At 35.5% G+C, this 14,995-nt stretch overlaps 1 protein-coding gene across 7 annotated transcripts in view; it reads right to left on the minus strand.

Moving 5' to 3' along the window:
- The window catches only part of SNTG1 (syntrophin gamma 1), a 310,650-nt gene that overhangs the window by 104,006 nt on the left and 191,649 nt on the right, over window positions 1-14,995 (minus strand). For all 7 annotated transcript variants that reach the window (XR_014942541.1, XR_014942540.1, XM_015855564.3 and 4 more), the window contains 3 exons: window positions 8,439-8,496; window positions 4,829-4,872; window positions 4,680-4,721 (listed from right to left, as the gene is read on the minus strand). Coding sequence is in view for 5 of the 7 variants with exons in the window: in XM_015855564.3 (XP_015711050.2) it covers window positions 4,680-4,721; window positions 4,829-4,872; window positions 8,439-8,496 (144 nt within the window). In the remaining 2 variants the exon portion in view is untranslated. The remainder of the gene's footprint in view (window positions 1-4,679; window positions 4,722-4,828; window positions 4,873-8,438; window positions 8,497-14,995) is intronic.

Here is a 14,995-nt window from a genome sequence, read left to right on the forward strand (position 1 = left end):
GGGATTCAAACCCAGGGCCTCCGGTGTTGCAATGCAGAATTCCTACCACTTGCGCCACCGGGGCACACCTGAATTTCTGCTAGAATACAGGGAAAAGGGCCAAAGCTACAATGCAATGGACATGGGTACCCCATTTCATGTCAAACTTACGAAAAAGATGTCTTGCTCAAAATGTATCTGATGTTTGAATTGTAACATGGAGCTACACAGAATACCTAGCTGTATCAAAAAAAACCCACCAAAGTTTAAATACCTACACAGATTCTATATCTACCAATATCAGCTCCTCCCTGGACAATGACCTTGCTTTTCAAGAAACTTACTTGAACCATGATACCTGGAATATACAAATGACATTTTCATTAGAAACCCTGAATTTACCTCAAATATAAGAAATAGCAAACCATTTCATATTTGTATCTATTTCATTTTAATTTTATTTCCTAAGAGGAAATCTCATCCTAGACTGAAAGAAACTCAGTACCAACACAGTTGTTGGTACTATTTAAGATTCACATTAACAGAGATAGTTTTAAATATATTATTTTTCATCTAAATAAAATTCTTTCTTCTCAATGGAGCTTAGATGCTTTGGTGCATTATAATCCTGTTCTGAAAACAGCAAATGCAGTATATGAAGGAATCCTCTCTCTCCCAAAATTTCTTCATTGTCAACGGTATCATGACTACTCCTAGAACCAGCAAAATTTCCACATGTTAGAAGAACAACATTTTATTGTTGATTGCCCATCTATCTTTGTTTGAACGATAAATGCAGGTAAGGTACTCCATTTGGAGATATATGAAGGTAAATTAGTTTCCAGGCTACAAGTATATTAGTTTCTAATTTTATGAAAACTCATTTTTGTTATGAGCACTTAGAAGACTATGTATTTACTGTTTGGATTGACATTGTTGGTGTCTGGATTCAAGAACTCTTACACTGAATATTCAGAGTAGAAAGAGTTCCAACTCATCTAATTAATCTAAATTAAGAAATATAACAAGACACTCCCGACTTCCACATTCAACTTGAGACTGTAGTTCTAGAGACAAAATGCACCTATGATGTTGAGAAATGTTTTTTAAAGATTTTTTTTTTTCCAACCTCCTCCACTGCTGATATCTAATCACAGACAGAAAATATTTATTTTACCATAGGAGACTACTAAGAGTGAAGGAATGCTGTGCTGTATTCAGATGGGATTCTTTACAACCCCAGCTGAACAACAAACTGATATTCAGTCTTTGATATAAACTCATAATATCCTTTCATGATAATGAATAATATCTTCACCTTCAACAGATGGAAAAGTAAGATCAAAATTCACTTAAAACTAAGAAAATTCCAATGGGAAGTGAGCAGACATCCCCTGTAAGTTACACCAAAAAACAAATAAGCCTATATACTCAGCCATATAAGAGTCTTATCTACCTATTGATTTTTCATATTCAGGCTTCAGATTGTAACATACTTGTGGTATAACACGATCTGTGCTGCACTAGAAACTTTATTACCAGATCTAATAACTAATGGAAAACAAAAGATATCACAGTATGTTAAGTCAACTAAGTTTGTTGCTTATCAGAAAAAGATTCTCCCTACTATGAAAGACTGTTCTAATTTGATACAACTACTTAATGGAAAAACAGTTTGATTTGTGTAGTAGAGTAAAAACAGTATAGTAAAACACCACATTTAGCTGATTAATAATCAACATAATATTATTAACTGCACTGATAATTATGCAGAATTTTTCATTATTGAGTTAGGACGAGAGGACAGTTAAAATGTTTTTGCAAACAGCAGTAAGTGTTGGATCTAGAAAAGAGAATGAACACACATAGCATTCAAAGTGTAGATAATGCATACACGTCTGAATTTCCTATGGGAAGCTTCAACTTAACACAGTGGAAAATCTTTCCTTCTGCTTTACAGTAAATATTTTCTAAGACATCAGGGCAACTCAAAGTGTTAATATATTCTCTCATCACATGATACCTGCTAAGTCTTAACTAGATTCAGAAGAAAAGAATTATGATCAGAATGAAACAAAACTCTGACATTATGGACCCTTCACAGTTATTTTAAAAGTAACTAGATGTGGTAAGGATTGGATATTAAGTATTCATTGCAGTTCTAATCCATGCTGTGAGCAACTATGTTTCACATACTTTGCATTTTCTGTTACTTTGACGCTAGGACTATGGATCCCATTATTTAATAAAGATTAGCACAGGAGTGCTATAACAGCTCAAAGTTCATGGACCATGCTGCAGACAAAACCTACCTGTAACTCCTGCTGTCAAACTAATTTCTGTATCTGCTCCTTAGTCAGGTCTATGTCTAAAATCCTACTTAATCGTCCAATGAACTACCAGATCTATCATTAATAAATCTGCACAAATTATAATCAGGTTTTGCAGTAAATTTACTACACACGCATGTACACCACTGTTCAGCATACAAACTATGACCGAGTTGTCTTTATGGAAACAAGGTGGGATTGCTCTCACAACTGGAGTGCTGCTGTGGATGCCTATAAGCTCTTCAGAAGTGACAGGCAAAGAAGGAGGAGTGGCAGCGTGGCTCTCTATGTTGGTGATGTTTTGATGCTGTTGAGTTTAGTGCTGGGAATGAGTCTTTATGGGTAATGGTCAGGGGGAGGGTGAACAAGGTGGAGATCCTTTTGGGGGTCTGCTATAGTCCACCTAGCCAGGATAAAGAGACAGATGAGGCATTCCACGAGCAGCTGGCAGAAGCTACGTGATCATCAGCCCTTGTTCTCATGGGGGACTTCAGCTTCCTTGGTATGTGCTGGAAATATAATACAGCACAGAAGAAGCAGTCTAGGAGGTTTCTAGAGTGTGTAGAAGATAGCTTCCTGATGCAGCTGTTAAGAGAGCCTACCAGGGGAGGTGCCTGACTAGACCTGCTGTTTACAAACAGAGAAGGACTGCTGGGAGATGTGGAAGTTGAGAGCTGTCTTGGACAGTTAACATGAAACAGTAGAGTTCTTGATTCTTGGTGAAATCGAGAGGGGTGGGGGTGGGGGGTGGGGGGCAGTAAAACTGCTACCCTGGACTTCCAGAACTTGAACTTTAGATATCTTTTCTAACCATTGTGATTCTGTGATTCTATGATCATATAAAATTCAATGTTTCTGAAAAAGAAAATAATCAAAATTTGTCATTTATGTTCCTTTTATATCACCTCCTCTGCAAATATAAGTTTACAAAATGTTACATAGACTACTTAAATATTGCTCAATATGAATTCTTCATTCTTAAAAATCATTTGTGAAACTAAAAATAAAACAAATAAACAAAAAAAATTAACTGCTTCTTAGACACCTAAAGTGCTTGTATATACAAAACGGCACATTCATAACTAGTAAGGCAACACCATTGCTTTGTTATTATTCTTATTCTCATAAAATTATTCATAAGGAGATTGAGAAGCACATTATGTGGGACTAAAAAGGTATAAAATAAAATTTAACACAACAATATTGGCTACTTTATGTGAATCTGTCCTTTTGGGCAGATCTGAACAAATGTACCAGTTTTAATTTGCCTTTTTGTGTGAAAGTCTGCACTTGTATTAACATCTTGCTCTCATGTCTTGAAATTTCAACATCACATTGAAATCCCATTGAGATATTTACCATATTAAAGCATATAAAATCAAACAACTGTGGTAATCCTATAAAATATTAAAATCTGGTCACTACTGCACCGCCAAATCTTAAAACTAAGGCAAATATGAATGTTATTCTGTTTATACAGAAGATGCATAAATACATTCTGAGAGGTGGAAGAGCGCACTCATTTTATCTTTCAACCTGCACTTATTTGTTTATCAGAATTTCATCAACTTGTGCTTTCTACACCTGAATGGCATACATATATCAGTCTGTCATAAAACAGGATAGAGTATTAAATACAGAACCTTTATGAATCAATAAAATAAGTTTTACAGTTACAGTTTATGTGGACCTAGACAGGAATAAAAGATAATTTCTTTAGTAGTCTTTGGTAATCTTCCAAGCATGGCATTATTTCTCAGGCTTCATGTTTCCTGCTTCTCAAAGTCCTAAAGTACAATCAAACAGCCAAATATAATATAATACTTTTAAAACATCTGACTTACCAAGGGAACCAGTCTACTCAAATACACATGCTTCCTCTAAGAGGAATCTTCTTAATGCTCTGTTCATTTAAACCCTTGTGAATGAGGAGAGCATTCTCATAAATTAAAGCCAGAGAATGGAAGTAAGACTAATGTTTTGTATTGACTTTAGGTTTTAAAACAACAACAACAACAAAAAATCCCAACATAGTGCAAATTATGACTTTTGAAATTAAAATGACTTCACACAACCAGAAAGGTTTAGCAGTGATGAAATTTGATAAGTATAAGCCAGAAGAGTGGTTATAAAACTTACAGCTAAAATCCTCATAATAAAAAAACCACCTCTAATACACAATCTGAGGACTGTAATTATAACAAGTCTATGAAGAAGATTAAAAATTTTCTAAACAGAAAGGTAGTTTTGTTGTTGTTGTTGTTGTTTGTTTGTTTTTTAGGAATAGCAATAATATAACACACCAGTGTACTGCAGACATCTCAATAACTACAATAAACAACATGTAGACTGAAAAACAGAAAAGCTCACCACTTCTTCATGCCTGCATTTTCTCACATTAATTCCATTAATCTGTTATTAAAAAGATAAAGAGAAGACTTACTCTACATTTCATAAGTATAGATTTTATTTCACTTTTCTATACAGTTATATATAAAAGTACTATCAAGTTCACTCACCTGCAGAATTGCATCTCCTATAAAGAGCAGACCTGAAAGTTCAGCTGAAAATAGAAAGCATATTTTTCACTCAATTTGCACAAAACAACCCATATATCTTGTACTTAAATTTCCATTTTATTTAGGTTTTTCCATAATCTTTTTTATTTTTAATAAGCAATAAAAATTAATATACATATATATTATTAAAAATAAAATAAAAAAAAAATCACAAAGCAATAGACAGCTTCTAAGTAGTTATTCAGAATCTTTTTAATCCCCAAATACTAGCTATCACCGTTTCAATGAAAGAGTCCTGTCATCCCAAGTAATAACACTCCAAAGCAACTTCCATCAGTGTATAGCATCTTTTGAGCCATTATGGTGAACTATTGGCATGCTTTTCTGAAAGCAGAATGACCACAGAACTAGGTCCTATTTACCTGTAAGAGATGATTTCTTAGACGGTCTGAGGGAAAGAATCATCATCAAATCATCATCAAAACTGGACTTGATTTTTAAAATAAATCAATACCTTCCAAGTCATAAGAAAATTAACAAAATCTGATTCCAAAATTAACATTTTAAAATATTGAGTTATATTACAGAGCTATCAAATGCACTTCATAAATATAGAATTAATATAATAAAGAGTAAGTGTCTGTAAAGAAATATATAATCTCTAACATGAGAACTGAGGAATACTAACAGAATGCATTGAATTATTTGCCTATAGCATTACAAAACATAAAGTATGCTGTTTAGAATAGTCTTAGACTTGACGTAATGCAACTAATATTTACTTCTTTACATGTGTTGTCAGACTGGCATTGATATTCACATAAATTATGATAATATGTTCGAAGGACTGGTGCAAGATTAGGCAAGATGCAGCAAAGGATTCTTAAATTATTGGAAGGTTTTCTAATTTATTTTATTTTTAAGAAATGCATATCTCGATATTCCTCTTCAGACATGGGACTTGCATGTACTAACAAATTACATTACTCCGTGTACAGCACTGTTGGTACAATTTGCCTAAACTATCACATTCTTGTTTACAGGCCTAAAAAATGAACCGGAGTCCAACTGGTAGGAGGGCAGAACTAGGCCTCCAATGTTCTGAGGTATAGGCTGTGGGTTAAACATCATTTTCCAAGATGCCTGGTACAGATGACACTTACATAGCCTTGTACTACAGAAGAGACGTCCATCGCAAGTAGCTCTCTAAATGTCAGCAGTATTTTTATTGAAAGCATTAATAGAGTTTATACCTCAAGTATGCATGGAAGTTAGAAATAATGCATCACTCTTATTTTTTTTTTTTATTATTTTTTTTTTTTTAAAAAGGAATAATAAAAAGAAACAGCATGCACTTTGCACTTTGGTGTGCTCAATTAAACTTTGGTCTACGTTTCTTATTTTTCCTGCAGTGCTTAATGGCTTTTTAATAGCTAGCATAGGCAATATATGCCACATTACTATGTATTACACACTTATATTTATACTGAAAATAATGGAGTCACTTCTTGAGACTAACCTTTTTGTTTTCCTTTGGGTCTCATTCTCTGCTACACTGCAATCTCTCTACACACAACTATCACATCTACATATCAGGGTCAGCTTTCAGTTCTCAGAATTTGAAGATTCCCTAGTACATTTCTTTATCTATGGTGTGAGGGTGAATATGAGTTTTTTTTTTCTAGTTGGGCTTTTTCATTGTGCAGAATCAGTATTTCAGAATTACTGTATGCAGATGGAGGAAAATGCTTAGTTTAAAGTTGAAGTTTCTGACCTTATGCATATACGCAAATTCACACAAACATAACAAAGATCATAAACACACCCTAGAAGTACTTATTCACAATCTTGAACCTTCTTCATTGAGTGCACCATGAGTCATCTAACAACAACCCATCTTCATAGCACATACTATATCATTCCAACAATTTCAAAACATTGGCAGTTAAAAATATGCACAATGAAAGCCCTCGTACAATACCGATTTTGCTATGTATCACTTGATGTAAAATTTTACAGACCACAGCATCAAATGTTTTTCTCTCTAAATTGAAGAGGTATGGATTTGAAAGATGGACTATTAGGATGAATTAAGAACAGGTTAGCTGGTCGCAGACAAAGGGTTGTGATCAGTTCTATGTCTGGGTGGAGTCCGGTCGCAAGCAATGTCCCAAATGGGTCAGTCTTTGGACCGGTGCTCTTCAACATCTTCATCAATGACATAGATGATGGCATCAAGCAAATCTGCAGATGACACTGAGTGGTGCGGTTGATATACTGGAGGGAAGGGAAGCCACCCAAAGGGACATGGATGGGCTAGAAAAGTGAGCCCATGTAAACCTAATGAGGTTCAAGAAGGCCAGGTGCAAAGTGCTGCACTTGGGCCAGGGAAATCCCAGGTGTTTATACAGAACGGGTAAGAACTCCTTGAGAGCAGCCCTGTGAAGAAGTCCCGGTGGGGTCCTGGTGGATGAGAAGCTGGACATGAGACAGCAGTGTATGCTTGCAGACAGAAGGCCAGCTGTGTTCTGGGATGCATTAAAAGAGGAGTGGCCAGCAAGGAGAGGGAGATGATTTTCCCCGTCCTCTATTCAGCTCTTCAGAGGCCCCATCTGCAGTACTGCATTCAGGCCTGGGATCCCTAGCACGAGAAAAACATGGAGCTCTTGGAATGGGTTCAGAGGAGGGCCACTAAGATGATCAGAGGACTGGAACACCTCTCCTATGAGGAAAGGTTGATGGAAATGGGCTTGTTTAGCTTGGAGACGATAAGGCTCTGGGGAGAACTCATTGTGGACTTCCAGTACTTGAAGGGAGCATATAAACAGGAGAGGGAATGGCTGTTGACATAAGTGGATAGTGATAGGATAAGGGGGAATGGTTTTAAACTAAGACAGGGGAGGTGGTTTAGGTTAGATATTAGGAGGAAGTTTTTCACAAAGAGGATGGTGATGCACTGGAACAGGTTGCCCAGAGATGTTGAGGGTGCCCCGTCCCTGGCAGCATTCAAGAGCAGGCTGGATATGGCTCTGGGTAGCCTGGTCTGCACACAGCAGGGGGTTGAAACTGGATGATCATTATGGTGCTTTTCAACCCAGGCCATTCTATGCTTCTATGCTCCTATGCTGCGTTCTACGATTCTATGCTGAAATAGTGAAGGGTATTACCAAGATTCTGCCACTACCCACCCCTGAGTACTATCCTACTATCCAGGATGAAAAGACATGCTTTCTCTTCTTGTGTTCACATATTTTAATGTTCAAACTTTCAATATCGTACATCTTTCTGGCAGTAAGCATTCAGAAACAAAAGACAGAAGTATTAATTTTTGCACTACTTAAAGTTATTAAATATTTTCATTCCTACTTTTTCCTTTAAAAATTTGCTTTACAAGAACATTTAAAAGATCATTTGAAGACAGTGTTTATAAACTACTCTAAATATAGGTTTTGTATATTTATAGAGAATAGTTCTAAAGAGAAGAGAAATCATGACGTCACAGAGAGAGAAATCAATAACATTTAATTATCACTTCCTGAAGAATCTCAAGATTTAGAACACCTTGCTCTAAAAAGCAGATCAAGACATAATGTACTAATTGGACACTCACCTCGTTGTTCTTTGGAAATCTTAGAAATGACCACTGGAATATTATGTTCTGCTCCACCCTGAAAATAAAATAAACAGCAATCTCATAAGTCACTGGAGATATCTTTTTGCTTGAAATTATATTTTACCACTTCTGTAACTTGGTTTCAGAGAGACTGAGAAAATAATTTTGATCCTACATTTTCTTCTTCTTTTGTCTATTTCTAATTCTATATTAGAACTGATTTAGATTAATTCCTTACTTCTTCTTGCCTCTCACGAAGAAGCTCCCAGGTTCCATAATTAGCCGAGGAAGTGAACAAGACTTGAAGAAGAACATCAGTTTCTGCAATTTTTGGATAGCTTAATGTATCAAACTGTGTCATATAAAGGCAGAATGGCCATCACACCACAATGACAACCATGCTGTGAACATTCAGTTTTCATGCTGGTAAGAAACATGTAAACAAAAGCCCAAGAAAAGCAAGCTTGGACTTTCATCTCAAAAGCAGCCTTTATTTGTTTCCATCTCTGTCACACATGAACAAAGAGTGAGCAAAGCAGTGGGATAAGTAACAAGGAACAGAAAAAGAAAACATTAAGTGGAACAGTAGGTGTTCGATAAATGGGGGAAAAATAAAGGAAAGTTGGATGATAATTCAACAGTTTGACAGCAATTCAATGCTGTTGTTTCATTCAATTTATCCTAGTGGAAACTTTTATGGTGCTTAAGATATTAAAAGGAAACCTTAAATAAAAAGCACATTCAAAGAAAGAAAAGGAAAGTATGTAACAGGATCACAAATATCTTTCTTCCTCCAAAGACAGCATCAAAGTGCCAGCCTGAACATAACCTGTTCAGACTCAATCAGAAATGACAATCTGCCACACTGTCATTTTGCCTAAAAATCCTGGTTCTGTGTTTGCTTATTCTTCTTTTTTTTTGGAAACAATGGACTCCTTAGGACCACACACTCCACATCAATCTGTGGAATGGCCTGACCTGGGTATTTTCATCTTCTAAGGATTGGTATAGATTCTTTCTTCATGCAAGAACCAATTGTTTTAACCTGAACGGAGACCTGCACTCAATAGCTTTATCTGTTATAGAACAGAGAAAAAGAAAGCCATAGAAAACATGTTTCTATGTTTTCCTCCTCTATTGGCAGTCTTATAACATATTTAAATTATGACTACAAAGAAAGAGCCTTACATCTCTGCCAGTGCACATGTCCTAGATGGTCATGGTTTCCACAAAGACTATGATGTCACCTTCATTTCACTCAGGTTTACACACATATTGAAACTAAACAGTTTGCAGCATTGTAATAATCTTTTGATGGTTTTCACCACAGAAACAGAAGTTGTAAAGGTTGGTTTCACTTTAGATAACCAGTTCAAACTCACTAAATTAATAAGACTTACTCTAATTCCTTCAGACTTTTCCTCAGATACATGCACATTTAATTTCTTCTATATTTTTCAAACAAACAAATGCCAGTTCCTCTAAGCCTCCAATATGATACAAAAATATTGCACTATGTAAGACAATTGAAGTTCAGCCAAGGTGCGCAGTGATTAAAGTTCAACGTAACTAAGGCCTTTTTCTCTCAGTAAACTGTCCTTTCCCTGATTCAACTCAGCTCCCCAGTAAAGAGGGCATCATGGTTTTATGACGGAGGGAAATCCCTGTTATTCCCAAACCAGCCACTAATGAGCAGCAACTTGTGCTCTCACTTTCTATATCTAATTCCATTTTCACTGCAGTTTTGAAGAAGCAGCTCTTAATGCTTCTGGAAAAAATGACCCCCTTTCTGCAGACAGACACAGCCATTATAAAGGATCCCTTCTGAATTAGTCTTATGACATGTTACCTCCGACAAGTCTGATTCTCAGCAAAAATGCATGCATGTCTGGTTATACAGTCCCAAGAGACTGCTTCTGAAAGCTCTGGAAACAATGGCTACTTTTCCACTCTTAAAATTTTCCTCCTCTAGTGTGAACACACAGTCACAATCCCAGACTAGTGGATGGGACAAAAACATGACAGCTAACATTGCTAAAGGCTTAATGACTCAGTCTTCAGATTCTATCACTGCTCTTTGTAACACAAATTTTCTTTACCACTGTTCCTCAAGCAGAAAAGTTGTGTAAGTATTAGCCTGGAACAAAGGTGGCTGCCCAGCTTCAGAGATGGTCCTATGAAAAGAAGGAAGCTTTAATCACTGGCACTTGTTTGAGTGCCCAAAACTACATGTGGTAGATGAGCTAATGCTGCACCAGCACAGAGCAGAGAGAGAAAATCACTTCTCTGGCCCCTTTTTGCTTTAGCCTTAACAGTATAATTTATGTCTATGTGGATAATCTGTCTTTAAGACTGGAATAGAATGACGTGATGCATTTTGTCTATTGGAAATGGTCCGTGTATAATGTTCTGACCTGTGGTATTAAACAGTCTTATCTCAAAAATGCTAGCTGGCATAAGCCAATATCATGGCAGGTACCATGATGGCAATTAAACAATATTGACAACAATGTGCTAATGTCAATTATCCCTTTGCAACTTCACTGTTTGATATAATAGTTTACCTGGATAGATTTGTAAAGTAAAAGATACATAATTCATCAATTAAAGAATGCTTTCTAACTTTCTTTTATTTTTTCCACTTGAAACACAGAGAAAATGTTCTCATTAAAAAAAAAATATCACTGAATGAATATGAAAAAAATTATCCGAATATATTCATAGGTGTGAGTACCTTTATAGATATTTTATGTAGACACACTTTGAGGAGTCAAACAATCTCAGATCTGTGATAAAATTCATCACATAAAGAATGACCGAAAGAGAAGCATGAAAATGGCTCAGTACAGAGTACTGGTATCTAGCGGTCAGACTGTAACTGCAAACTTTCATTAATGTAATGAACTATCACTTCTAATGTCTATTTCCCCAAGAACACTTCACTCTCCAGTTATTAAGAAACATGATGTTCTTTCATAAGTCATACACTTTACAGCTTCTTGTGTCAAATCTCTGCATCTCAAACTTGTCAGAGATGTGATGAATTACTGAAATACTACACTGCACTCATCAATTTCTAAATCTTACTCCAGGACTACTCCTTCTCACAGAGGTTTATTAATGAGAGTTTTAAAGAGGCTTCAGAAATGAGAAAATTATTCCTTCTGAGCAGCACGGAACAGATCATGTCTGCTCCAAATTTAATTAAACCTTTGCCATTAACTTCAGTAAAATGAAGTACAGCAGAACACAAAACAGTATTTTTTCTATCTAACCTATGAAGAGTGGATGGTAATCAATTTTTAAAAGGGCTTAGCTTCAGATCTTGTGTAAAAATCAATTCTGTGAGCAGTTTTTTAAGCAGTTAGACGAATCTGATTTTTATAACTTCAGTTGAAGCATCCAAGTTAGAACACAAAAATTTTCTCCCCACAGAGAAATCACCAAAAAATTATGAGGGAGTTTCATTTTTAATTTACTAATTTTATTTATTTTATTTATTTAATATTTCTGCCCTTAAGAAAGAAGTTGGGGGGGGGGGGGGGGGGGGGGGGGGGGAGGGGACGAGGAAGGGGACAAGGGAGGGGATGAGGAAGGGGACAAGGAAGGGAGAAAGAAAGAAAAAAAATGAATTGAAAAAATGTAGAGAGTAATTAAGGTTGGATAAGACACTTCCAAAAGTTACTTAAGAGAAAGTGACTTGTTCATGTAAGATTTCTGGTAGCAAACAGACAATCAAATTAACAGGAAAAAACACATGATAATACTCTTCAGCTAAGAAGAGTATCAGGTGAATAATCCCACCTAGCCTGCCTGGCTCGTTGGTTTATGCACCCTTCCAAAAGCCCTAATGCAGAGACAAAGGTTCAGCAAGATTACTAACAAGCATGGATGGTTAACTTCTGATGGCTACAGCTGCCCTCTCCACAGAAGAAATTACAAAAGTACAAAAGCGGGTTCACAGGCACAAGAACAGGGGAAAAAAACAATCAACAAACAAACACTAGTTGGCCGTGCAAAACTAAGCTGCTTTGGTTTCCAGGCATACACAGAAATTTGGTTCACAGTATATCCCTCTGGCAGTATTTCTCTTCTCTGGAAGGCATAGGGACTTTTAGAACTTGAAATGTGATATCTCAGCAAGTATACTTTCATACAGAGTCATCAGTTTCTGTATGAGTGCGTACATGTGAGTGCCAAAAATGAGAATGAACACCAGGCACGGGAAGATGATCATTCAGGAGCAGGTTTGGAACTTCCTCACTTTTCCTCCACCACTAGAATGTTGCCTAGGTCTCAAATTCAACAGTTTCAGGCTTCGTTTTGAGACATCTGTATTATATCTCCTAGATTCTGAAAAGACAGAGCTAGGGTATTTTAAGACTTCCTGACATGCAGTAAGATAAACTTCATGAAACATGTGAAGCAGGTTTGCGTCTCATACCAGCCTTTCCCACAGGGTGACTTGTAGATCCGAATTGCTCATCTATTTATTTTTATTTTTTATTTTTTATTTTTATTTATTTTTATTTTTATTTTTATTTTTATTTTTATTTTTATTTTTATTTTTATTTTTATTTTTATTTTTATTTTTAAAGAATATGGGGTTACAATAGAAAAAAATAATCTAGCAAAATAGGACTTGAGCTCATTGACTCTTGGAACAGGCAGAATCATCTTGCTTCAAACACACTTATATAATATTGCAAACCATGGAATTATTCTCACCATTTTCATTATTGAATCTATACCCTCTGTTTAGGTTTGAATGCATTCTGTTGAAAAAGATCTGTCTGCTTAATGACATCTGTTGAAGGAATATCTGTCAAAGTAACTAACAATCTTCATCTGGTCATTAGTCATTCTAAAAACTGAAAAGAAAACCTCTATTCAAGCCTGAACATATGTACCTCCACTACCTTATTAATTATGATCAAAACAACTTTGCAATAAAAGTAGAAATCATGTTTAATAATTTAATGCTATGATTTGTAAAGTCTGTTGCAGTTGCTCCTAAAACACTTCATGAACATTTTTAGTATAAATTACTTAACAGAAACAGGAAAGACAACAGAAACTGTTTGTATGGTCTTTCATAAATGCATAAATATACCTTATGAAGCTGAACTTATAAACAGAAAAATCCATAGCTGCAATGGCACTTTTAAATCCTTCCAAGAAATTTCTTCAGAACAGTGGATATTTTCCTCTAAAAAAATGCCACTGCTTTAAGAAAGACCATCCACCCATTGACTTTAGAATTTCTATTTGTCAGTGATTATTTTTCTTCTATTTACCTGATAGTAAAATACAAAGTGCTCTTGATTTCTTTTCACAAATTTAATTTTAAAAACCTATTGTAAAGTAGAACCAAAAATACTGCAACAAAAAAGCTTAAGTCATTTTCATTCAATTTCATGACACCTGCTTTCCAAACTACAACAAAATTTACCCTTAGGAACTATTTCTTACTACTAAGTAAAACCTTATTTACCCATATACTTTATTGTAAACTGATACACACTACTGCATCATTATTCAATGAACTGTAACCTACGAGGACACTGCACCATGTTGACTAAACTCATGAGAAATTTTGGCTACAAAATAGGAATCTTCATTCTTTGAAGAGAGGTCATAAGTGGGTCAAATAGATAAAAGAAAGCGTGCAAAGATAAATTTTAAGAATTAGTATTCCTATTCAGCAATATTCTTATCAATTGCAACACAAATGGACATTAATCCCTCTTCTGAGTCAGTTTCTATAAGGTCAGTTCTAGCAGCTGTTCACAGAAAAGCCTGTAGTTCAACTTTATATGCAGCATTTAAGGCTTTTTGCATTCGTGTGAAATACACTTGATTTTTTTCTATTGCCATCTTGAGGCTAAGGAATGCTGTGCTAAGAAGATAAAATAATATTGCATCTCTACAATGAGATTCTAAGCTAAGGTAAGGTTTTAAAAATAATGGCAAAATAGATTTACATAAAGCCTATGAGGACAAAAATGATTAACCCCCTTTCCCTCAAAAAGGATCACTTTCACTTTCATGTTCTTAACTCTTACTGAGGAAAGCAGAAGTAAGGTAACTACTGTGATAAACAGCTGCAGTTGTGTGATCTATGGAAAACAATATAAGAAAGTAGTAACACTTTCTGTCCAACTAATGAATTGCAGTGAAGTAATATGGTATTATTTTCAGGAGAACTGATTATGAACTTACTAGCTCCTCTCTGTGCCTGCCACTGTAAATTAACAACCATTTAAATTAGAGTGCTACTGAACAAAAGTATAGTCTGTGTAGTTGCAAACACTTTTCAACTCTCATATGCAATCATGTTACAGAAGTTTAGTTTGGATCTTAATGGGGTGATCCTTCCATTGCCTTCTGTTCGACAGGGCAGCGTAGCTGCTAGTCACCCTATTGTAATAGCAGCAAACTTTTTAGAACATGTTCTATTGTTACTAGTCCTCTAAAATACAGTTTGTCCTCATTAAAACTAAAATTAACTATTTACAGAGATACTTTCTGGTGTGATATGGAACAATAGACCA

The sequence above is a fragment of the Coturnix japonica genome, chromosome 2 (genome assembly GCF_054131305.1).
Source record: "Coturnix japonica strain WE chromosome 2, WE-NBRP24, whole genome shotgun sequence".
In the NCBI taxonomy this organism is placed as follows: Eukaryota; Metazoa; Chordata; class Aves; order Galliformes; family Phasianidae; genus Coturnix; species Coturnix japonica.